Here is a 26,069-nt window from a genome sequence, read left to right on the forward strand (position 1 = left end):
ACCCAGGAATTGCACTCCTAGGAATTTACCCTAAGAATGCAGCAATCAAGTATGAGAAAGATCAGTGCACCCCTATGTTTCTCACAGCACTATTTACAATAGCCAAGAATTGGAAGCAACCTAAATGTCCATCGATAGATGAATGGATAAAGAAGATGTGGTACATATACACAATGGAATACTACTCAGCCATAAGAAAAGGGCAAATCCAACCATTTGCAGCAACATGGATGGAGCTGGAGGGAATTAGGCTCAGTGAAACAAGCCAAGCAGAGAAAGAGAAATACCAAATGATTTCTCTTCTCTGTGGAATATAAGAACAAAGGAAAAACTGAAGGAACAAAACAGCAGCAGAATCACAGAACTCAAGAATGGACTAACAGGTACCAAAGGGAAAGGGACTGGGGAGGATGGGTGGGTAGGGAGGGATAAGGGGGAGAGAAGTAGGGAGGTATTAAGATTAACATGCATGGGGGGGTAGGAGAAAAGGGAGGGCTGTTCAACACAGAGAAGGCAAGTAGGGATTCTACAACATTTTGCTATGCTGATGGACAGTGACTGTAAAGGGGTTTATAGGGGAGACCTGGTATAGGGTAGAGCCTAGTAAACATAATATTCATCATGTAAGTGTGGATTAGTGATACCAAAAACAAAACAAAACAAAACAAAAAAGGGCAGTTCCTGTGTGGTAACCTCCAATGAGTTCTACACAAGGGTATTAAGGGCATATAAAAGTGTAGGCAAAGGGTCTGTTTGCGTTTATACAGAAGGTCAAAGCCTAATTGGGCTACCCCGAAAATGAACTAAGATACGATATGAAAAAGAACTTCCAACATCAGCATTCTCTGGAAGACTCATGCCAGAAGATGATCATCAAAAAACCCCAACAAAGATCCACGCACTGCTACAGCTGTAGATGCACTCATCCCACCAGCTCCTGGACTTGCCATGGGAATGAAGGAGATATCTAAGCTGGCCTGTGCATACAGTAAAACAACAAATTTGACTGGATCTATACTGTTGGAACTCAACCAAGAATTAGGAGAAGTGCAAATTGCAGCGCTCCAAAATCTTCCGACTACAGACTATTTACTGTTAAAAGAATATAAGGGATGTGAACATTCCCCAGTAATGGGTTGTTTTAATTTGTCTGATTTCTCTCAGACTGTTCAAGTTCAGTTGGACAATATCCACCATATCATAGATAAGTTTTCACAAATGCCTAAGGTGCCTAACTGGTTTCCTTGGTTTCACTGGAGATGGCTGGTAATTACAGGTATGCTTTGGTTATGTAACTATACTCCTATTATGTTAATGTGTGTGCGCAATTTAAGTAGTAGCTTAAAACCTATACATGCTGAAGTTACTCTACAAGAAGATATGTCAAAGAAATAATCAATCTTCCCATGTTTTCTTCCGCCTGCTACTTCTATAGCTTTTCTTCTTCCTTCCTAATTACAACCCTTAAATAGAATTCGTGCCTCATATCAAATTTACCGACTATCATAATTCTTCCAAGTGGTAAAGGCACCTCAAGACAAACGCTGGGCATAGAAGCTACAGGGCATAAATATGCAAAGAAATAAAAAGCTAACCATTTCAAACAATAAGGCTTCTCTCTCACTTACCAACTTTACATTTCCCTGTATGGCCCCGGAAGATGACTGGTTAGCCAGAGACGGGTAAGATTCCTCAAGGGAGGAACAACCTAAGACAGGCACAGTCGCAGGGGGGCCATCAGGTGAGAAATTGGGGATCAACAGAGGTGAGGCTTAGAACCTCACCCCCCCCGTTCTGAGAGAAATCTTCTGCATACGTGGATGTTTTATTGCACTTGTCTAGCTTGGATTAACACACAGTCTACAGGCACACACCTGATCATCTACATTTGCTCTCTTACAACACTAAACTATGTTTTCTACCTTTATCTTGTATCTACCTACCACTTCAGCATTTTTAAAAAAATAATAATAATAAAGAGAGAAATGTGGTATCCACATATAAATCAAGTATAAAAACCAAATGAGTATTCATATTTGAACTGTTTATAGTTCATAATGCATGAGCAAAACCGAAAGTTTCTGTGATGACTGCCCTTGTACTGTTCACTTGTACTGTAACTTATTCATTATGTAAGAATTTGTTCTCCATGTAAGAACTTGTTTGTTATGCCTCAGAAGATTGGAGACTGACGAAAATTAGGCTTGGTGTGGATTAATGATTGTGCATTGAGCATTGACTCCCCTATACAGAGTTTTATTGTCGTTAACAACCATTTGATCAATAAATATGAGAGATGCCCTCACAAAAAAAAAAAAAAGGACAGACTTCCAATGGTAAAATAAATAAGTAACCGGGATGTAATGTATAGCATAAGGAATATAGTCAAGATATTGTAACAGCTTGGTAGGGTGATAGCTGGAACCTAGAATTATGTATATAAATGTTTTATCACTGTGTTGTAAAAAAATAAAATATAGTAAAATAACTTGCTCTTAAAAAAAAAAAAAGATCCTCAATAAATATTTGGTGAAGTTAAAAAAAAAATGTTCCATGTGCACTTGAGAAGAATGTGTATCCTGTTGCTTTTTGGTGGTGTGTTCTATAGACGTCTCTTAGGTCCATCTTTTCTAATGTGTTGTTCAGTGCCTCTGTCTTCTTACTTATTTTCTGTCTAGTTGATCTGTCCTTGTATTGAGTCGTGAGTTCAAGTCTCCTAAAATGAATGCATTGTATTCTATTTCTCCTTTCAATTCTGTTAGCATTTGTTTCACATTTCTGAGTGCTCTATGTTTGGTGCACGGACATTTCTAATGGTTATATCCTTTTATTGGACTGACCCCTTTGTCATTATGTAATGTCCTTCTTTTGTTTTCTCCTGTGACTTCCTTTGTTTTGAAGTCTTTTTTTATCTGATACAAGTACTGCAACTCCTGCTTTTTTCTCCCTATTCAGCTGCATGAAATATCTTTTTCCATCCCTTGATTTTTAATCTGTGTAGGTCTTTGGGTTTGAAGTGAGACTCTTGTAGGCAACATATATATGGGTCTTGTTTTTTTTATCCCCTCTATGTCTTTTGTTTGGTGCATTCAGTCCTTACATTTAGGGTTATTATATGTACTTTGCCATTGCAGGCTTTAGATTTGTGGTTACCAAAAGTTCAAGGGCATCTTCTTTAGTATCTAACAGTCTAACTTAACTTGCTTATCATGCTATTTCAAACACAATCCAAAGAATTTTTTTCTCCATTTTCTTCCTCCCCCACTCTTTATATACTAGATGTCATTTTCTGTACTCTTTGTGTATCCCTTCACTGATTTTGAGGGTAGTTGATTTAATTTCCCATTTGCTTAGCAATTAATTGGTCTACTTTCTTTACTGTGGTGACAGCCATTTAGCCTTTGGAGCACTTCCATCTAGAGCAGTCCGTCCAAAATGCAACAGAGAGATGGTTTGGTTTCTGGGAGGTAAATTCCCTCAACTTTTGCATATCTGGAAATAGTTTAATACTTCCATAAAGTTTAAATGAAAATCTTATCAGGTAGAGTATTCTTCATTTGAGGCCCTTTTGTTTCATTGCATTAAATGTATCATGCCACTCCCTTCTGGCCTGTACGGTTTCGGCTGACAAGTCTGATGACAGCCTGATGGGTTTTCCTTTGTATCTGGTCTTTTTTCTCTCTCTGGATGCTTTGAATACTCTGTCCTTGTCCTTGATCTTTGCCATTTTTATTATTATATGTCTTGGTGTTGTCTTTCTTGGGTCCCTTGTGTTGGCAGATCTGTGCACCTCCATGGCCTGAGAGAACATTTCTTTCTCCAGATTGGGGTGTTTTCAGCAAATATTTCCTCAAAGACACTTTCTGTTCTTTCTTAATTTTCTTTCTCTCCTTCTGGTACCCCTGTAATATGAACATTGTTCCTTTTGGATTGGTTACACAGTTCTCTTAATACGCTTTCATTCCTAGAGATCCTTTTTTGTCTCTCCGCCTCAGGTTCTTTGTATTTCTGTTCCCTAATTTCTATTTCATTTATCATCTCCTTTACCTCATCTTATCTGCTTTTTATATCCCTCCATTGTTTCATTTAGATGCTATATTTTTCAAAGTTTCTGTCTGTTTGTTGAAGTCCTCCCTGAGGTCTTGAAAATTTTTCTGTAGCTCTGTGAGTGTGTTTATGATTTTTATTTTGAAATCTTTATCAGGAAGATTGGTGATTCAGTTTCACTTAGCCTTCTTTCTGGTGTTTGAGGAATTTTGGTTTGTACCAGGTTTTTTGTCATTTCATATTTCTAATGAATCCTACTGAATAATAACTTTGTGTAGGCAGTGGCCTCTAGTGCCCAGAAGCTCTACTCTCTAGAGCTGCCCAGACCCTGGAGCAAAGGCCGGGGTCACAGTTGCACAGGGCCAGTGCCTTCTGGGAAGAAAGAGCGCTTTCCCGTCTTCCTGGCTACAGTGCCTGCCTCCAATGCCAGGGCCAGTAGGCCAAGAGTGCAAGATGGATTCTCTGCGCTACACCCTTATTGGTGCTGTAGGTGGGGCTGCCCTCTGGCTGGCCTGGGATGATGGTGGGGTCAGCAGGTTTGTGAACTGGTGCTGGCTGGGAAGAAGAAGCCACAGGCTGCATATTGCACTGGGTAGGCCTTGGCACTGCGTTGCCAGCCAGGGAAATGAAGTGCATGGAGCTTCTGAAAGTTTCCAATCTGCTCTGCTGAGTGTGCCAGGATGATTTTGTGCACCTGTCTTTTCAGGCAGCAAGCTCTGTATAATCCTTGTTTCTTTAGCAGCCTTCTCACTGTTAGGAAGTCTTTCAAAGTGCCTGCCTTTATTTTGTCCCAACGTAGCCAGTTGTGGGTACCTGTTTTCCACAAGTAGCTAGAATCTACTCTTTCTGAGTATTCTGCCTGTCTTTGCTTTCCAACCCCTCTAATCTCCAGAGAATCGTGTAATATGGGTTCATGCTCCCAGAGCAGATCTCCAGGGGTGGGTATTTAGCAGTCCTGGGCTTCTACTCTCTCCTGCCTCCATTTCTCTTCCTCCCACTGGTGAGCTTAGGTGGGAGAGGGCTTGTGTCACACAGGATCACAGGTTTCTTTACCCTTTCCATGAGGTATTCTCTTTTCCCCAGATGTAAGTTGTCTGTTGCATTCTTCTTTCCGATCGCTCTTTCAGGATTAGTTGTATTTGCTGTATTTTCGTGTTATACGTGGTTTTGAGAGGAGGTTTCTGCCTCATTTCTCACGCAGCCATCATGTTTAATCCCCATAAGACATTATTCTTAATAAAAATTTTGCCTTCAGTTTTTCCATCACTTTGTCCTATATAAGTTGCTAACCAAGTTGGTAGTACTTACCAGCATATACATAACAAAAACTCTAAATTCACTTATATTTCAAAGTCTCGTTCATATCCCATGTCTACCATAATCTTCACTCATTTTACCATCTAGATATGATCCCAAACCTGCAAATTTTCTAGAACTTTATGCATATCCTTCTTTAGAACTTAACACTTTCTACCTTATAATAAATGATCTATAACCAGCATTATCTGTTAAACCCAAGGTCCGGTTAGGTCTCTGAAGCAGGACTCAGTAGCAGAGCTGTATGTTGGAACTGATGCAGATTGTGCACACCAGAAGCGAGGAAGAACCAGTCACCAAACTGGTGAAAAATAAGGAAGAACAAACTGGTAGTCAAGGAAGAAGGAATCAGGACTTGAGAAAATATCTGAAGGACTGGCCCAACACAAAAATAGGATCCACAGAGAAAGGTTGGTAAGAGAAAACAGAGAAGGTAATAGGAGGGTTAGCATGGCAGAGCCTGGAAAGGTCCCATGGCAACAGTATAGCTCAGTCCTTGACCAAGCCCATTGGTAAAGGCCCTAAAGGTTCTGCATCCTTTGGAAGACTTATGGGGAAGGAATACATCTTACAAAACTGAATTTAGAGTCAGAAGAGCTGGGGTGAAGTATGAGCTTGACATTTTCTAGCTGTATGACCTGGCAAGGCAATCACTCTGAACTTCAGTTTCCTTTTCTACAAAAAAGAGATTAACACCTGTTCACATGGTCATTCTAAAGAATAAATAATTTATGTGAAAGTACTTTACAACTTTAAGAATACAAATGTAAGGTATTATTAAAATACCATAGTATTCTGCTGTGTAAATTAATTTTGCTCATTTTTTTTAATGTGGAAAATTTTGCAGACCCATATTTAGGAATGAACTTTTATTATGATTGGATAGTGATCATTTTACCATAAAACTTAAAAAATCTATTTAAATATAAATGTGTTGAAGGGTATTGTTCCACTACAGTATTATTTGATTTCTCAGTATGAATTTAGCCATTTTATTTTCTGCTTTTATTGTGTAGAAAGAACAATCCTCGATCTCCTGTCCACCTCTGACCCCTCGCCACCCCAGCCCTGTGGATATGTGTGTGTGTCTATTAATTACCTGTCAGGCCTCTGAAGCCATTCCAGACAAAATTTGTTAAATCTTACCTTGACTAATCTTCAATTTCACCAAGAAGTTGTGGAGTATTCAAAAAATCTAAGTTCCCTTTCATTTGTTTAATTAGTGGATCATTTTTGGTCTTTCCTCAAAATATTATGAAATTTTAAAAGGACACTTTTAAAATGAGATATTTAATAAAAGGTAATGGAGAGCAATGAATGGGAAAAGGAAAATACTGACATATGAGGAATTTCTAGAGAAAAGACAGAATTTTTGTTTAATAATACCATTAAAGTTCTATTGGAAGATGAAAAAAATGAGACATTTGACCTAGCATCCTATGAAACACCATCCACTTAAGTTCTGGTGTTCAACTTAAATTAGGTTTGAGTTAAGCATGAGTGAAAAACAAGTGCTTAAGTTTATACACTTGAAAAAAAATAGTGGGATTTTATACAATATATTCCATATACATAACTACTTTTATAAGTATTAGGATAAATAACACATGAGCAATTGAACAATAAATCATATGAAAATGAAAGAAAACATTATGTTGTGAAACCTAAACACATAAACTTTTCTTTGTCCATCATACCTCAACAAAGTTGGGGAAAAAAAAGAACTAGTATTAGTTAATAAGAAAAGAAAAGAAAACTAAAAACAGTATTAACATATTTAGAATGAGCTTCATCACTACTTTTTCTATATTGGTACAGTGTAATCTCTTATTACCTAAGGGGAAAATAAAAAGAAGAAATCTGAAAATAACTATCAATTTAATAATTTAAATTAAAAATTGAGGATGATGACTGAAGTGGCTGCTGCTAGAATTTTACTACTACTTTAGGATTCTGGATAAATTAATAATTTACAAGCCTCTGAATAAATTTGAATACTTCAGAGAAAATAAATATGAAAGAGTGTTTGAACGTAAAACTGAAATTCCCTTACTAAATGCTTCCTAATGTAACATTTTCTGGAATATTATCATCTAATGTAAAACATCAAGTATGAATAAATCAACAAGAAAGAATAATTTATGTAAGTGCAATACAGTTTCAGCTAATTCAAACAGACTTTGAAGCTAAAGCCCTTAGCAGTTAGCACCTTCCCCTTTATGTAAAAAATAATACTAAATCACTGATTAAGCAGAGTTTAAGTGTATATACAAAGGATCAATAAATACTGAATACTCAGTAAAAAATAACTTCCAAAACCTTAAACTTTAGGAATCAAGTGATAACCCCAAATAAAATATCAAAATCTAATACAACTGATTAAATATTTTAAAGTAACTCAGTTGAAACTGCACAGAAGTCTGTATCTTTATGTTAGAAAATGCAAGATGTTTTTGATCAGTCTTTTGCTTTGAAATCATTCCAAAATTTAAAAGATATATATCTTCTAAAAATATACTAATTAAAAAAAGTACTAGTAATATTTAGTAACTAATAATTTTAGTACTTAAGAAAACATATTCAATTTTTAGAAAGAATACATTATTTGTTTTAAATAATTTTTATTTCCTATACCAATCACATTAGGTAATATTTTAATGTCAGTGATTTGGGACCAGTAATTAGCTGTATAGGACATTGAATAATATTACTTCTAGTATTCACACTAATTCTCTAAACAATGACTAAATAATGATATTATCAAAATCATATTCATGAAAAACCTCCTTCAAGTTCTAAATGACATTTCTCTCAAATTTACCCTTACAAAAAGTATTGAATCATCATGCTCATTTTATAATATATACTCATAAACAAAAGCAAACATCCACAATTTTAATATATTTTAATGTGCACATCAAAATACAGTAAGTACACTTTCATTAATTAACAGCAGCTACATCTACAGGAATTTTTAGGGAACAGAAATTGTCTTTATAAAAAGATATTCTTAAATCCACACAATTTAAAAATTCTTCAAAAGAACTTAAGTTTGAGGACAATTACAGCTGAAAATACTACATTATTTTTTATTTTGAACCAATGTAAATCTGATTAGTTAGTATGACATCAATTTACTGACTAATAGTATAGAAAGAGCTAAATATTCATATGACTCTTTTAAGTACAAGATTAACCATTTAAAGCATAGAATCACTAGTAAAACTGATTATAACATAAAGTTGAAAATATACCAAAAAACACTTTGCCTGTATATACTTCAAAAATGATGTAATTAGACATTTTAAGAAGATAGCTCTCTTTAATACTTACTTAAACAAGACCTTTTGCCAGCTGTGCTTGCACCACCTGAGCACAAATTGCCTCCTCGATGAATTAATTCAAGTTCCAAATTGGTTCTGTAAGTAAAGCATTAAAATATATCTTAGTCATTAGGCTGAAGCAATATTTTAAAATTTATTTTATTGATATGTCTGAATCAACCCAAATAGTAAAGTTCTTCAACTTTATTATTTGCTGAAGTATAGAATATGCAATATCAGTAATAATCATATTTTATGTATTTAGAACTAAAAAGGGAAACAGTTCATCTATCCTTACTTACATGTTCATATTTATACCTGCATAACTGCACACGTTATGGTGTAACTGTTGCAAAACCTCAACTGTTGGCAAATACTAGAATGTAGGCCTTAAGAAAAAAACTGTAACACATTTCATAAACCTGCATATGAATCTGATGAAAACATTTGCACTCCAACTGTTAGCCACTAATTAGGTAGTTTCTGTCATGTAAGACACAAAGGCATACCAATTTTCCTAGCAGAGAAATGGTTGTCACTCGTTGGAGCTTAGATGGTATCTAGAAATCAGTATTAAGAAACAAAATCACTAACACTAAAGAGGCTATGAACAACACATTTAATTAACGACAGTCTCTTTTACATACTTCTAATATTACAGTTTAATTAAAATATATTGTGTAACTATTAACACTGCTAAACATCAGTACTGTTCATACAGATCTGAATTTATAATATTTAGTGATTATTAGCTTACAGGATAGAAATAATTGTTAAACTGAAATTTCAAAAATCAAAGTGATGCAGAATTCACAGATTTATACAAAAACAGTAACAGTAAAATAGCCAATTTTACCAAAATAAATGAAAATCCAGAATGATAAGTTGTATTTTTACTTCAACTAATAAAAAACACACATTTAGTTGCCACAATTAAAGATGAATAAGCTAGTTTATATCAAAGATATGCATTTAACACTAGTGGTTAGACTTCCCCCATCTTAACAACAAAAAAGAGCAAAGTTTCAAGCTTACACTTTGCAAGTGAATTCAAGAAAGATACCTTATTTGATTTAAAACAAACCATTTTGAACTGTTTTCATTTTATTTTAAACACAGAATGTCTGAAATGTTATTTTCATATATTTACTTACAAACACAAACTTTTAAAAATAATATTCCTAAGTCTGTATGTTTGCCACCCATTTCTGAAGGAATGCTTTAATGCTCTCTACTGGGTGGGGAGGACAATTTAATATTGATCATTTTCCTGCTCAGAGCTCCATCTGGTTGCTGCTGATAAGGGCATCTGTGTGACAAGGGAATTTTCCACCCTTCAGGCGATTTGCATTGCTCACTGAACTTCTAAAAACCTACCAGCAAGGAAGCAGGGACAAGGATTTCATATTAGTGGACAGAAAGCGAGCGGAGACCAGCATGTGTTCCTTCATCAAGGGAATATAAATGAGATCAATACATTTTGTTTTCACAAATCTTCTGTTGCCTAATCTGTAGAAAAAAATTAATGGCTATATTCTCTTATAAAAACTAAGATTTCCTAGATAGTACTTTTAAAAGAGCTACAGAAACATGATCAATTACTATAAATGAATGTCAGAAGCAGAATGCCAACCTTTATTTAAACATACTTTGCAAAAATATTCATTAAAATATAAATACAAGAACAATTCTGTTTATTCAATCATCAAGTAAGATATTTTAAAGGATGACAAACATGTTACCAAGAATTTTACTTTAAAGAATAACTGAAAGAAAACTAGTAAATGTAATTATTTCTGATTATGGTTGGAAGATCTCCAACACAACTTTTCATTTGAGTTAAAAACACAAAAACTACCTATCCAAAGGATAAAAATCCGTATGTCAGAGGCCCTAACCATCAGCTTGCCCATATTTCATTTCATCAAAATTGTTCCTTTGACACTTCTTGGAGGAAAGAAACACAACTGCCTCACATGCCCCACATCTGATTTTCCCTCACTGCTGAAAATCCCAACACAGTCTTCGGCTCCTGTCCCCCTGAATGGATGCTGTAAAAATAAGATGCCCTGGGAGCAGGAGTGTTCTGGGCCTTTTTGTTCTCAGAGAAAAACAGACTCTACTTTCTGTATTTTCTAACACAAATACCTTCAAATTAGTTTGGAAGGGAAAAAAAGAGAAAATCTCTACATTGGAAAGAATGATGAGAAAGACTGCTTACAGATTCCCATAGTGGCCACCTAGAAATCCCATACAGAAACTCCTCCATGTCCCAGCTTCTATTTATATGACCAGGGTCTGCTTTTCCCTTCTACCCCCATGTCAGCACTAACTTCTATTTTTAGAGCTATAATTTGAAAAAGAAATGAGTATATATACGTACACACACACACACACACACAGACACTCAAACACATACTGGTATAGTATAGATTCAAGGCCTGAGCTTACCACCTACTGTCTGTACAAGTTACTGGTTTTCAGAGAAAAAAATATCTTCATCCATACATGACTCAGCTCAAGCTAACTCTTTCAGGAGTTAGCAAGAACTAACTCCTTCTTCTTAGGACAGGAAGGAAGCATTTCCACATATTTTATATTTCAATTTGCTCATTTATGCTTCTGAAGCTCTTCAGCACTTTTTCAATATGATACAGTTTTTTAACAAACTATATTCCATTTTACACACATTGGTGTTTATTAGTTTTGTCTGTCCAACCAAATATAAATTCCCAGAGAGCAGAGACCATTTCAGGTAACAGCTTCTAAATCCCTGATGGTAACTAGCAAAGTGTTCAAAAAATTCTTAGGAACTGACAACAACCTCTTTGTTTTGATATGTAACCAATGATAAGATTCTCCTTAGTCCCCAGTTTATTTTTTCTTTTGATGATCCTTCCTTCCATTCCCTTAAACCCAGCGGTGAACCAACAAGAAAGAGGGGTGGGGAGCAGGGGGAGATTATTTGTTTTTACAAAATAATTTTTTAGTTTTAAAAAGGATTCATAATTTGGTATTCTAGCAAGCATTCCTTTTATTTCACACACAGTTTAGTTTAAACTTACAATTTAACTAATGTATAAAGCAAGGTCCATTCATTCTACTGAGTAGTTCACCCACTGTGATTTAAAGATGTTTCCCCATCTACATCTCAGCTACTTATGTTTTATTTTTTTTCCATTTCCATGTTTCTGACTATATGAGGGCCAACTGCTAGTCACCAATACCTCTAGGCTATAAGTAACTTTCGTACAAAACCCTTGGAAAAATCAGTGTCATTCTTTGTTTCAATAATGAAAAACTGAATTGGCATTGAAGTAAGGAAAGCTTTCTACTCTAAAATTAACTTTCCATAATCCATTTGAATGACACATATTTGCAACAGAAGGTTTTTTAGAAATATGTTAAAACTTGAATATAGTGATTTTAATTAATTTTTATACCACAAAAAGATATCATTCCAACAAATTCTTCTTTGCTACCCTCAAAAAATCTTCCAAGGCTTCAGCATGCAAATAAAATGAGATAGAGATACATATTGTCCTACAAAAAAAAAAAAAAAAAAAACAGCTCTAAAACAGTCACTGAAGAAAACAGCTTTACAAGCTAGTTTAAAACAATCACTGAAGAAAACAGTTTTATAGGCTAGTTACCCAATAGAACTATTTGGTTTCTAAACATCAAAGAATTTAACTCTGAAAGAGCAAACAAAATTTTTTATTCAGTTTGGAGTATTCAGTACTGGGAAACTAGGGTTGTATTCCATTCAAATTACTAATGTCAAATACAAACACACACACATCTAATGAAGTACATTTTTAAGAGTCATAGTTAGTTCAAAAGTTAAATAGTTCAAATTAAGTTCATTTCAGAATATTTTATTGCCTACATTTTAGGCATAAGAATAATCATGATCTGTAATCATAATATTTTATGAAATAAGGTTATATGCTAGGCATAAAATAAAGACCTGGTTACCTAGCTTGAAAAAACTACATCCTATTCAAATAGGATACACATACTTTTTTCTTTCAATTCATGTTTTTGTTAACTCTTCAGTCAATTTGCTTTTTGTTTTCTTTTTAATGACTAAGGAAAACTTAAGAGAAGGCACACAATCTCACTGTGAGAACCTTGCAATGAATGGTCTGGGTAATTTTAATTTTAACCAAAGGATAATGAGGTTTTTAAGGGTTTTAAACTTTCTCTTTTAGACTCATTGTGTTGCTGCTTTAGACTTTATCATTAGGGATCAGAGAAGAATGGGAGAGGGGAGAACACATTTTGTTTCTCTACATACACCCATAGTAAATGACATTTGATATCTGTCCCTGCTTTTCTATAAAAGAAAAACTGAAACATGCTGAATCAAAGTCTCCCATTATCACAACATGCTTTCTTCTATAAAATATATATTTAAACCAAGAAACAGGAACTTCCACTAAACTAAATTTAAATCAAATTATTTGATATATCATGCTGTAGAAAAATTCCATGCACAGATCATTTCCATTTAACCAGGATTTTCTTATAAGGTCAATCTTAATAAAAGGTCAATCTTAATAAAATTAAAGGCATAAATACATAAGCAACATAAATGTGTGTGCATGTAATGTGTATAGCATAACTGAGGTAGTCTTCAGTCATCTGAAGATCTTCTATAACATTACCATAATACTGTACATAAATTTTGTACAACTTGAAACCTTTGCAAAATTAAATTATATTCAATTTAGTTTTCACATGAGATATATTTTGTTCCAAGTATGCAACTGGTAACTTTCCAGAAACAACCAGTACATCTTCCCCCAAATATTGTTCCTATTTATTCACAATAAAAACAGTCCAGGAATGGCAGACTGGAAAGTTATTTTCCCATCCATTAGATCCTTTTAAATCAATCTGCATCCAGCATTCACATTCTTTGACCACAAGTTAATGTTTCCTTATGCTGAGCTGTAACTTTCTTGCTGCAATTTTCCTAAGTCTGATTCCATTTTTCCGGGGTTCTAAAGACTACATATATATAGTTCATCTACTCTTTTGTTACCCTCTGTTCCAGGAATAAGGCAGAGAATGGCCATGATGAATTGCATGCACGTGACCTATAAAAAGCTGAACACAGGAGAGGAAAAAGGATAGTAATTGAAAGAAAACTAGACGTTTATTCATGATTTGAGTTCCAGTCCTATTCTGCCACTAATTTGTTGCATGACTTCAAATCACATTATCTCTCTACATTTTACCTATTATGTAATAAACAGTACTTGGACAAAACATAAAGTATGTTTCTAGAGATATCCAGGGGTCTACAACGCCGATTGTGTTTTTAAGTTCTTAATTGTGCCTACTTCTCCCCAATTTCATTTTTTTTTTATGGTTCTCATTTAATTAAGTTTTCTAAAATTCCTATTTGGAACTGTTTCTTAGGTACTGAACACATTCAGTCAATCAGACTAATCCTACTGGATCTGAAAAATGACAAGTATTTACCTCTGTTTTCTTGAGCCTGCTGCTGGCTACTAATAGAGGCTTAGAACATGCCAGTTCTCTTGCTTTTCTCCCTTACCTGATTTTCTAAGCTACCCGTAGTATTTTTGGATATTACTAGATCTTTCACTAGCTTAAATGAAACAAATTAAGTTCTTCTTATTTTCTTATTTTAAAAATAAATTAAAATGGTTTATATATTACAATGTTTTAGTTCTCAGTATTACCACTTTTGGGCAGTACTTCAATAGGGATTTCTTAACAAAATGCTGTATATATAATATTCACATGCGTTGAGGTAGGTGTCTGTCCCAAAATGCTACTAATATATTTTTTCCCACATATCTTATAATGTTTAATAAAGCTTAACCCAATAGTTCATTAAAATAAAAGCTTCAGAAAATGAAGGAAGACTACACTTTCATACTTTTAGGAGGTTTTAAAACTAGCCATAATTTCAACCAACATTAAAAATAGGCATCCTTTCTTCAAATAAATATGAATGACAATAATAAAACCAATTACTTCTAATAACTAAATACAGAAGTGTATACTATTCTTACCTACCTAGCAACAGAATACATAAAGAGAAAATCATTGTCTGGTGAGCCTGGGGTCTTGCTATAGTCTCTGTATTTCTTCTGAGTGGTATTTTTGATATCTTTCATTACAGATTCCATTTCTTTACTTAAGTTGGTTTCTGACTGCAAAAAATGCAAACATACATGTAAAGTTTATTTATATTCATTTTCTCTAATAGTTTAACAGTACAATGTTTATCATATGAACATACTAGGAAATTAAAAAGTCAAATGTACATTAGCTATCTACTATATTTAGTGTACAAAGGTAAAACAGATCAAGAAATATTTTCTCTTATTTTAGAGATCTTTCATTATAATTCTACATTGATTGGTAACACTATAATCCAACCATGAACTAACCACATAAATTTATATCCTAAACAAATAAGTAGATGTCATTAAAAAAATATTTTAGAACAGTTTCCATATTTATAAAAAACTGGACTTTCATTTGAATTCATTTTTCAAAGACTAATATCAATATCCCTTACTTTAAGCCTATTATTAACACAAAAATTACAGTTTATGAAGAAAAAAATCACACACACTCTAAGAACAGTCTTTAACTGAGAAAAGGAACTGCCAGGAGAGAAAGCTTTCTGAGCAGATTTCAATGATGAATTTCTGTTTCAAAAATCAAATATTCATAGCTTTCATAAATTTACTCCATAGAACAGACACAGCTGTCACTTCTCTCAGGGACCATATCATAGATCTATAATGAAGGTGAAATATTCAAGAATTTAAATCAAATAAACAAATCTTACTGGATGAGATTAAAGAGGAGTTCACTTACACCAAATCCCACAGTAAAACTGACTGACTTATGGTGAATGGTTCAATCAAATATACAATTATTTCTCCAATACAAAGATATGCACTCACACATGTGTAAATCTATAATTGCCCACACATAAAGTATACATGTATGTGGAAATATATCATCTTAATCTAATGTGCCTAATTGGTATATTTTTATGTATTTAGATTGTGCTTTACATAGCAAGATACATATTTGTAATTTGTTTGTTTGGCTTTGTTGTTAAATATTTCAACATCTTAAAAGAGTGTAACCATATCTAAGCTGACAGGATTTTATAATCTGGAAAATATATATTAAAACTATACAATTCAGACTATGGAAAAGTATATCTCTTAGTTCTAATGCCTTTGGTTCTATAATTTGTTCTGTTACTCTTATTTTTGTTTTTAATAACCACAAACAGAGGAGAAAAGCCCCTAAGAGCAATTTCTACTAAATGTACAAAGTTCTGCAGTAATTTATAAACAGAACGAAAATGAAAGCTGAAAAGCAGAGCTGAGTCAACCAGGATATTTCGGCCTCACACTGATGCTTACTGGGAAGGCTCCTGGCCGTCCCTGCAGCTCCTCCACTTCCTTTATGAGATCTTGGATGCTTTTGTTACTAGGACGTTGCCAAAGGTTATTTTCCACATTGCTTCCAGGATAACAAGGAAGGACACTGTTAGCAAACTGCCTACAGAGAGGACACGTAAATTCTCCTTTGTCCACTGAGAAGCCTTGGAGAACCTGGTCATTCTAAAAAATGAAATAAACATACGGATGTATGATGAACACCATTCCACAAACAAAATTGACACCACTACCTTCTATAATAAATAAAATGAATCGCACAAAAAAAGATACATCTAATATATGTCATAAAAACACAAACAAAGTCTCTTATGTAGTTGCTCTTCATTCAGGATAAGACATTCAAATCATCATGCAATCAATCTGAAATGTGCATTTTAGATAAAGAATAACTCAAAAAGTAGGCCACATTAAAGTGGATCTCTTTCCTCTTACTACATGCCCCTGTTTTCACAGTCTATAATCACTACTGGGAAGATCCTCCCAGTACCCATATTCTTTGAGGATAGACAGTTTTTGAGAGTAAACCAAGGCTAAACAATGTGCTGTGTCATTTAAGGTGTCTAATTGCTGAACAAAACTGACTAGTTTTATGCAGTGGGTTTTGGTTTAATTGATAGGGGGAAGACTTAGTTAAATTACTCAGAACATAAGTGTGATAGGAGGTGAATTAATTTTATACTTCTACTTCAGATGCTTCTGATAGGAATTGGAAGAAAAATAATTTTTGAAACAGAGATATATAATGTGCACACACTTAGGAGGAAACTCTTGCTCATAAGAGACGGCAATATATGCTGACTAAACAGACAACTTAAGGCAGGAATTCTGCCTGCTACATCTGTTCCTTTCTTTTGCCTGACACCACCCCACATCTACTTTGCAATTTAAGAATATTGCTATTGTGTAGTCCTAACTACTATATTAATCTTTTCCTAGTAGTCTGTCTCTTACTTTGCCACTAGCCAAATGCTTTATCTCAAAATTTGTATTTAATGCACTGATGTATATGTATGAATCCTACAATATGAGAATTACTACTAACAAGACAAAAATAATGAGAGAAACTGATACAAAGAAAATAAAATGAATTTACAGCCTATGGTTACAAAGGTAGTTAATGACATCAGGATGAACTTAGGTTTCCCAACTCTTAACTAGGTGCTCATTTGACTATATTTTGGATCTCAAAAACTTTGACTAAAAAGAACTGAATTCTATTTTTTTTTTACCTTTTGACATTTTTTCAAATCTTTAAAAATGTGACATCATGTCTTTTTAAATCCACTTCTACAAACCCTTACTAAGCTCCTATCCTGTGTCAAATGCGGTGATGACATAAAAAGGGAAGACACATCTTCACTTAAAGTATAAACCAATTAAAAGCAAACAGAAACAAAAAATTTTGATAAGAGTATAATAAATACAACAGAGAAAGCTTCCCAGAGAAGGAGACTTGTGAGCTAAGTTTTAAAAATATACAAGAAGAGTGTTTTTAGAAGGTTGGGGCAAGGATCCTGGTCACTGAAGGACATTCCGTGTTAAGCTTCCGTAGGGCCTTAATTTTAAAGAAGGCTAGATCCTCCTCTTTGCTTTGATTGACACGAGGTTGTTTCCTGAAGCCTCCCCACAAGCCCTCTCAACTAGGCATTACTCATTCCCCTATATCTGTCACACCTCAGTGTCCTTCTCATCTCCAGTGCAGGCTGGAGATTATGACTCTTGCATTCTTCCGTCTTTGAGGCTCATTTTATTTAATGATACCACACTTTTCCTTCATTTTCACTGAAATCCATTGCCCTCAGTCGCTGAAGACTTTGGTGCCTAGATCAGTTTTCCTCTTCACTCCAAGATCTGCCATCCTCCTGTGCATGTATGTATGTGTGTATGTGGTCAATCAATCTTGTATCTTAGTCCGTCAGCTCTTTGACCTCACCAAATTCTATAGCTTTGGCCTCCTACTCCAGAACATATTACCATGACCATCCCCTTGTCCTGCAATGACTTCAAATTGTCCATATCTGGAAATACAAAATTCAAACATCTTACATTCTGATTGCCAACTCCCCCTATCGCCTTTAGTCCCTCCTTTTTCTCCCAGTTTATCAGGACTTTCCTATCCTGCCTACACACCATGATCTACCATTTCAAAAACTCTCGTCAATGCTTCTCGTTCCCCAGCCATATGTCCTTTTATCTCATGTATCTAACAAAACTTTCACACAGCATTAATCCAATGTATGACTTCAATTCTGCATGCAAACTGAGTGCTGTTAGAGAAAATTGAAATAGCTTCTTGTTATAACCTGTTTCCATCCTCAACTAAGCCCTGAATACTGCCTGGCAATCTTTCCTTACATCTTCTGAGGCACTCTCTAATCCCCATTTCCAACCACTTCACTTGTCAAGTCCCTTCACCTACCCAAGCCTTGCCCCTTTTTACTTGAATAAAGCTACATTTCCTACCTCAGAAAGAACAAAGTCATGCAACTCTTTCAGATTCCTCAAATATCACATTAATCAATCCCATCAGCCCTTCCATCCACTTTCTTCTTTCTACCCCCTTTGCTGGTTATCTCCTAACTAGTCTCCCAACCATACAACTGCTAATATGATCTATGTAATGTGAGACTCTTTTTCCTAATCACAGTTTTTCAATGATCACCATTGTCTCTCACAGTAATTACTTTTTCTTCATATGCTCCACATGCATTCTCTCACCAAGTCCAGAAGACTCTTCTATTAAATATATTTCAAATCTCTAACCCCTTCACTATCTCCACTGCCTTGACTAAGCCTGAGCCACCATCACCTCTTATCTTCTAAATGATATCACCACATTCTTTCTTACTCTCCTACAATCCCACAACAACCCCTGCAATCTATACAACTGCCACAATGGCCTTTCTGAACACGTCTTATTTCTGCTTAAGAGTCTTTAATAGCTCTCTGTAAATAATCTGTCTGAAGTCCAAATTCTTTACAGGGACCTCAAGGCCCTTTACAATATGACCCCTACTTACTTCCCCAATCTTCTCTCTCATCACTCAAGCACCTTACTTCATCAACTGTTCCAACACTTGGCAGATGTCCTAATAAGACCCTGTGCACACTTCATAATACTTAGCACATACACTGCAACTGTTTATTTCTGTCTCATGTAATACATACTAAACTACTTTAAGGAAGAAACTGTCTTTTCACTGCTGAATTCCCAGTGTCTATCATGGTATCTGGAACACTGCAGGCACTGAATAAATATTTGTTAAATGAACAAATTGGATACAAAGGTATGAAAAATGCATAATGTGCTTACTGAGCTATTAATTAGCTTATTAATGCTGAGCTGATGGAAGATAAAGGTAAAGCAATAGGTAAGCCCAGATCATGGAGTGCTGTGAATGTCATTCAGAGAAGAGTGAACTTTTATTGTGTCAGGAAGAAGTCAGCAAAGGATTTTTAAGCCAATAACATGTCATCAGATTTACATCTTAGAAAGATCTAATTTAATGAATAAATTAGACTTGGAGTAAAGAAACTGGTAAGAAAGCAATTGCAAAAGTCAAAATGAGAGATGAAGGCATATACAAAAAGCCTAAGTGGGAATAACGAAGGCATGATATAATCAAGTAAAATTTAGGAGATAGAATCAATAGAATTTGGTAAATGACTGAATGTGAGAGGTAAGAAATAGGGAGGGAAAAGCAGAAATTCACTGTTTCTGAGTTAGGGATCTAAGATCAGAGTAGACAATGCTGTTAGGAAGACAATCTGAGAAAAGGAGAAAGACTGCAGCTACAAGGGAATGTAAGGTCAAGCGAAGGAATTTTGAATAGCAGTGTCTTTATGAGCTGAAAAGAAGGGACAGAGTAGGCAGAAACTGGAGATACAGAAGAAAAATAGGTTACCTACTGATAGATCAAGGCCTCTGAGGTGATGGGGAAAAAGTAGTAGTAAAGCATTAGCAGAAAAATTATTCCTGAACAGAAGAAGGAATACTGCCTCAAGGAGTAAAAAGGAAAGGTTTGGTTGGGATGCTGAGACATTTATCAAGAACAGAAAAATAAGGCAAGAAGCTGAGGTAGTATGTGAGAGACAACAATATCTCCTGGGGTTTAGGCAAAGAGTCTGGGATGAGGGAGGGAAAGGTTTGGAATAGCTGCTGAGGAAACAGGAAAGAGAACTGATCAAAGACAGGCAAATGAATTGATAAGTAGTATCTACAGGCCGGGATCCTAGTCTAAGCTACTATTACAGGAAACTACAAACTTGTAGAGGTACCAGTTCACCTAGTTTTATAATTTTACTAGCAAGACTAGCTGCCTGGGTCTAAAATCAAAGAAGGTAGAGCGAATGACCAGTATTAAAACAGGATGGGGATAGTACAAAAAAGTAAGTTTAGGGAAGAGCTAATGCTAGGAAAAATGCAAAGGGGTTTAAAGGACTAGAGAGCTTCATGTCAGAAGCAAAACAAACATTTGAGAGTGAAAATGAGAATGTGAAGAATAATCATATAATAAGAGGATATGGAAAGGTATTAAAACTTAGTATTTCAAAGCAAGAGTAGCAAAGTCTAAAATTATAGTTATGGAAGTCAGTTGCTAAAGTGAAGTAAAAAAATGAAATCCCTGAAGTTGTAGAGGCAAGGAACTCTCAGGCTGGATAGTTCAAACAGTGAAAAATCACTCAAGATGAAATGGGATGTATTTGCTGTAAAAATATCTAATACCTAGAAAGATACATACCACCAGAAATGTTTCACTCTACTTACCCGTAGAGATTCCATGTAAGATTTATGACAATCTATATGTAATGTGTGGCCACAGGTCTGTACATAAACACCTCCTTCCCAGCCAATTGATACTGCCAAGAGACAAGAACTCTTAAAAAAAAAGAAAAATACAATTAATTTTAAAGAAGTTTAAACAAACCTAAATATACCCACATAAACCTCTGAATGATTTTGTATTATACTACTGTGAACTTTGTATTTTTGTGACATAACACTTGACTTGACAGTGCTAAGCCAGTATCTTTCAACTTGAAACTTCATGAAGTTTTAGCTTCCAAATATCTCTGTATATAATGAAAGAAAAATTTTGAATTAGTCTTTCTCCACCCCATAAAATATAAGCTCTCAATGTTATACTACAGTTCAGTGTGAACTATACTGCTGTTGATTATTTGACATGGTCTACATGGTATTTAACCACTCTACAGCAGCTGACACTAATAGCTTTCTTTGCTTGCCTATTTCCCTCTGGCTTCTACAGTGCTACTCTCTTGACTTTTCTCCAATTTCTTTAACCATTTAGTTTACACCTCCTTTTAAGACTCTTTCTACAGATATGCTTTGGTTATGTAACTATACTCCTATTATGTTAATGTGTGTGTGCAATTTAAGTAGTAGCTTAAAACCTATACATGCTGAAGTTACTCTACAAGAAGATATATCAAAGAAATAATCAATCTTCCCATGTTTTCTTCCGCCTGCTACTTCTATAGCTTTTCTTCTTCCTTCCTAATTACAACCCTTAAATAGAATTCGTGCCTCATACCAAATTTACCGAGTATCATAATTCTTCCAAGTGGTAAAGATACCTCAAGACAAATGCTGGGCATAGAAGCCACAGGGCATAAATATGCAAAGAAGTAAAAAGCTAACTTTTTCAAACAATAAGGCTTCTCTCTAACTTACCAACTTCACATTTCCCTGTATGGCCCCGGAAGATGACTGGTTAGCCAGAGACGGGTAAGCTTCCTCAAGGGAGGAACAACCTAAGTCAGGCACAGTCGCAGGGGGGCCATCAGGTGAGAAATTGGGGATCAACAGAGGTGAGGCTTAGAACCTCACCCCCCCGTTCTGAGAGAAATCTTCTGCATACGTGGATGTTTTATTGCCCTGGTCTAGCTTGGATTAACACATAGTCTACAGGCACACACCTGATCATCTACATGTGCTCTCTTACAACACTAAACTATGTTTTCTACCTTTATCTTGTATCTACCTACCACTTCAGCATTTTATTAAAAATAATAATAATAAAGAGAGAAATGTGGTATCCACATATAAATCAAGTATAAAAACCAAATGAGTATTCATATTGGAACTGACTGTTTATAGTTCATAATGCATGAGCAAAACCGAAAGTTTCTGTGATGACTGCCCTTGTACTGTTCACTATGTAACTTATTCATTATGTAAGAATTTGTTCTACATGTAAAAACTTGTTTGTTATGCCTCAGAAGATTGGAGACTGACAAAAATTAGGCTTGGGGTGGAATAATGATTGTGCATTGAGCATTGACTCCCCTATACAGAATTTTATTGTCGTTAACAACCATTTGATCAATAAATATGAGAGATGCCCTCACAAAAAAAAAAAAAAGAAGGACAGACTTCCAATGGTAAAATAAATTAGTAACCGGGATGTAATGTATAGCATAAGGAATATAGTCAAGATATTGTAACAGCCTGGTAGGGTGATAGCTGGAACCTAGAATTATGTATATAAATGTTCTACCACTGTGTTTTACACTTGAAACTCATGTAATGTAATACTGTGTGTCAACTACCCTTCAATAAAAAATAATTATTAAAAAAAAAAAAAGACTCTTTCTTTGCCTGCCCCTTCAATGTTTATATTCCTCAAAGTTCTATTCTTAGTGCTACTCCCTTCTCCTTAAAACTATTTTCCCTGAGTGATTTAATCAGTAAATTTAACTATCTTCCAAGCCTAGACCTCTCCAGAACTCAAAAAAAAAAAAAAAAATCAGCTGCCAACCAGAAATCTCCACTCTGATGACCCTCAGATAATATAAACCCAGTGTGTCAAAAAATTGTCATTTTCTCCATGCATCTTTCTGTTCCTTTTGGTTTAAAAACTCTACAATCTATTAAGTCACCAAATCAGAAAACTAAGAGTTATTTTCTATAATCACATCCTTTCCTTACACTAATACAACTATATGTATCAGTTCTCAGGCCACAGATTTTGACCTCTCTTCATTCCCACTATAACATTCAAGTCTATATAATTTGTTGTGGGGGAGGGAGTTCTTTAAAATAAAGTTCCTTAACTGGTCTCCTTGACTCCAATTTCTGCTCTCCATGATGTTTCCTCCACACATCTTTCTAAAGTAAAAATGTGCTCATAAGAATAACCCTAAAAAGTATCTTAACACTAACAAGGGTTTCATATAATATGCACAAAAAAGAGACCAAGATTATGTAAGCAAAATACATAGCCTTTTGAAAGTTAATTGCCTTCTTCTCCTCCTTCCCTGCTAATTCCTTCCCTTTAAACCTATAAACAGGCTTAAACTTTTCTTCCTAAAATAATTTTCTTTGAATTTTCCTTTAGCCTCTGTCAAACAGCATTTGGGCTTGAACTTGACTTCACCTTCTTGAGACTGTAGTACATACATGGGCCAAGCCAGAGCAACATTAGGCTCAAGGTCTGACATGAGACCGCATATGAAGAAAGATATGAGAGCCATCAAAAACTGAGTAAACCCTTATATTTTATTTTTATGTTGAAAAGAAACATATGGTAATGTAAGATGACCAAATCATCTTTAAACAATAGTAAACAAAGTTCCAGCATTAAATTAAGACTCTTCATAAGCATCTGAAAGTTGAAATTATTACACAGTGCAAAATGCCTTCCCAGCTGATTTAAAAATGTGCAGCCACAGAAATCAAATCCTCACAGCAGGTGGGCAGCTTTTAATGTTAAAAATCAGAAAAACAACAGGAGACCTGTTCATCTATGCTTTATGCTTCAGAGCTGCTTGAAGTAGAAGCAGATACTGGTATTAGTTCATTTTAGAATAGTTGGTAGTCAGTTAATAAACAAGTTGTTCTCTTTGGCAATGTCTTATAAAAATGTAATTAATCTTTTTAATTAAAGCAGTTAGCTTCTAAAACTGAAAATAGCATGTCATTTGTCTATGCAGCTTTAGATTTCTTATTTGAAATCTGCTAGGGTCAAAAAAAAAAGCATGAACACACTTACTAACATGAGACAAATATTTTAGGAAGATTTCAATGATATGCCCAACTACCGCTGTGCTAACTGCTTAACATTACATCTTCACAACCTCAATATTTATTAAAACCTTGTGGTATTATCCTTGTTTACAAAAAAGGAATGAAAAGTTTACCAAGATCACTCAGTTATAAGTGACAGAGACCAACTTCAAACCCAAGTCTATCTGACTCTAAGGTTCAGGTTCCCTTGCTACTATGTCACCTCTTTCATATAAAATGCTTCTAGTGTCGACCATAAATTCACAGTCATACATGACTAAAATTCTACATTCTACATGTCAACTTTGTAAAATTTGATCTGAGGAAAGCAGAATCTACACAGTGTAATTCCATAATCAGTACCAGTGCCCTTTGGTACTGCTCTGTACTCTTTTCTGCTCTGAGCAGTATCTCTGGCTACAAAACTCTGGTAATCTATGCTAGAGTAATTCAAGAAGAAATCCAGTAAGCATTTATAACATACATAGCATGTGCTAGTCTCTGAATGGAGAAATATAAAACCAATATAAGAAATGGCCCTAAAAGTCCAGAGGTATATAGTCAAGGGAGCACACCATATATACATACAATAACCATTATGAAAGTACATAAAAGTATTAATACAAGAATAGACTCTCATAATCACTAGCAGAAATATAACAGAGAACCAGACAAGTTCAGAGCCTTTTTACAAAAAAGATTTTTTTCTAAAAATGAGTAACTATCCTTGAAGCAAAAAAGGATACTACTTTTTCTTTCCGTTATTAGATCACTCCTTCCCTCAAAATTATTTTACTCCTAGGTCTGGATCATATTTTGATTGAATCAAGTTATTTTTCTTTCTATTTGGCTTTAGGATTCATTTTTACTCATTTACTCTAAAGTGATTCGAAATGATAAAATTAAAACTAAGGTTGTGGCAGGAAACTAAAATTTAAATGAAGGTTGTAATAAATTTCTGCAAAAGCAGAACTTAGCACAACTGTACAATTATCTTTAAAATGAAGATATCTGTTAGTGTCTGAATAATAAAATAATATATATAAGCTTTCAAAAATTCAAAAGAATAATCAAGAAAAAAGTGTTAGGGATGTTAGGTAGAAAGACAGTCACGAGCAGCCAGAAAAGGGGAAGATAAGGTTCAAAGAAGAAGCTGCCCAAACTCTGCCCAGGGAGGGGCTCCCATGTGGAGACAGCAAAGGCTTTGCAGGGAGATAACTTCCTCCCCTCCCCAACCAGATCACAACAGACTAAAAATGCTCTCTGAGAGGGGTGACTATATACAAGGACCTATAAATCAAATAATCCCACCTTGCCAGTCAAACAGGTGCCTCCTAACCAGAATTCAATAGACAAGCCTCCCACCTAACAAATCGAGGCCTTTATCTACCTTGACTCTGGCCCTCTCCTCCATTGGAGTATATTTAAATAAAACATGCCCTCTGATTTGCTGCTGGGTCTCTGCCTTTCAATTCTTACTACAAGTGGGGACAAGGACTCAGGAGAATGAACTCAACCTGCAACAAATGTATAAAAGGCATCCTTTTTCAAAATAACAAAAATTTCATTTAAAAGCTTCTGAAAATATGTGGAAGCATAATCCTCATTACCTAACCCAAACTGCATTATAAAGCCTAACCTGAGCTCTCCTAAATGGGCTACCTTGAATATTAAAAACAACACTTTACATTTACACTGACTTTTATTATGTATAAAGTGATCTAAAGAAATTTCTATCCTGGTGGGTTACTTCATCAAAGACCACGATATGCCCTATTTTACAGATAAGGAAATTGAGCCTTTGAGTGTTTATATAGCCAAGCTCATATTGCTAAGAAATGGAAGAATCAGAATGACAACCCACTTTTTCTGATCTGGGAC

The 26,069-nt window shown here is 34.9% G+C and overlaps 1 protein-coding gene across 1 annotated transcript in view; it reads right to left on the bottom strand.

Annotated features, from left to right (window-relative positions):
* The window catches only part of UBR3 (ubiquitin protein ligase E3 component n-recognin 3), a 296,154-nt gene that overhangs the window by 78,201 nt on the left and 191,884 nt on the right, over positions 1–26,069 (bottom strand). Inside the window, exons 27-30 of the mRNA XM_057503934.1 lie at positions 20,928–21,038; positions 16,121–16,321; positions 14,745–14,881; positions 8,698–8,783 (exon numbers count right to left, since the gene is read on the bottom strand). Of these exons, the coding sequence (XP_057359917.1) occupies positions 8,698–8,783; positions 14,745–14,881; positions 16,121–16,321; positions 20,928–21,038 (535 nt within the window). The remainder of the gene's footprint in view (positions 1–8,697; positions 8,784–14,744; positions 14,882–16,120; positions 16,322–20,927; positions 21,039–26,069) is intronic.

This window comes from Manis pentadactyla, chromosome 6 (genome assembly GCF_030020395.1).
Source record: "Manis pentadactyla isolate mManPen7 chromosome 6, mManPen7.hap1, whole genome shotgun sequence".
Classification (NCBI taxonomy): Eukaryota; Metazoa; Chordata; class Mammalia; order Pholidota; family Manidae; genus Manis; species Manis pentadactyla.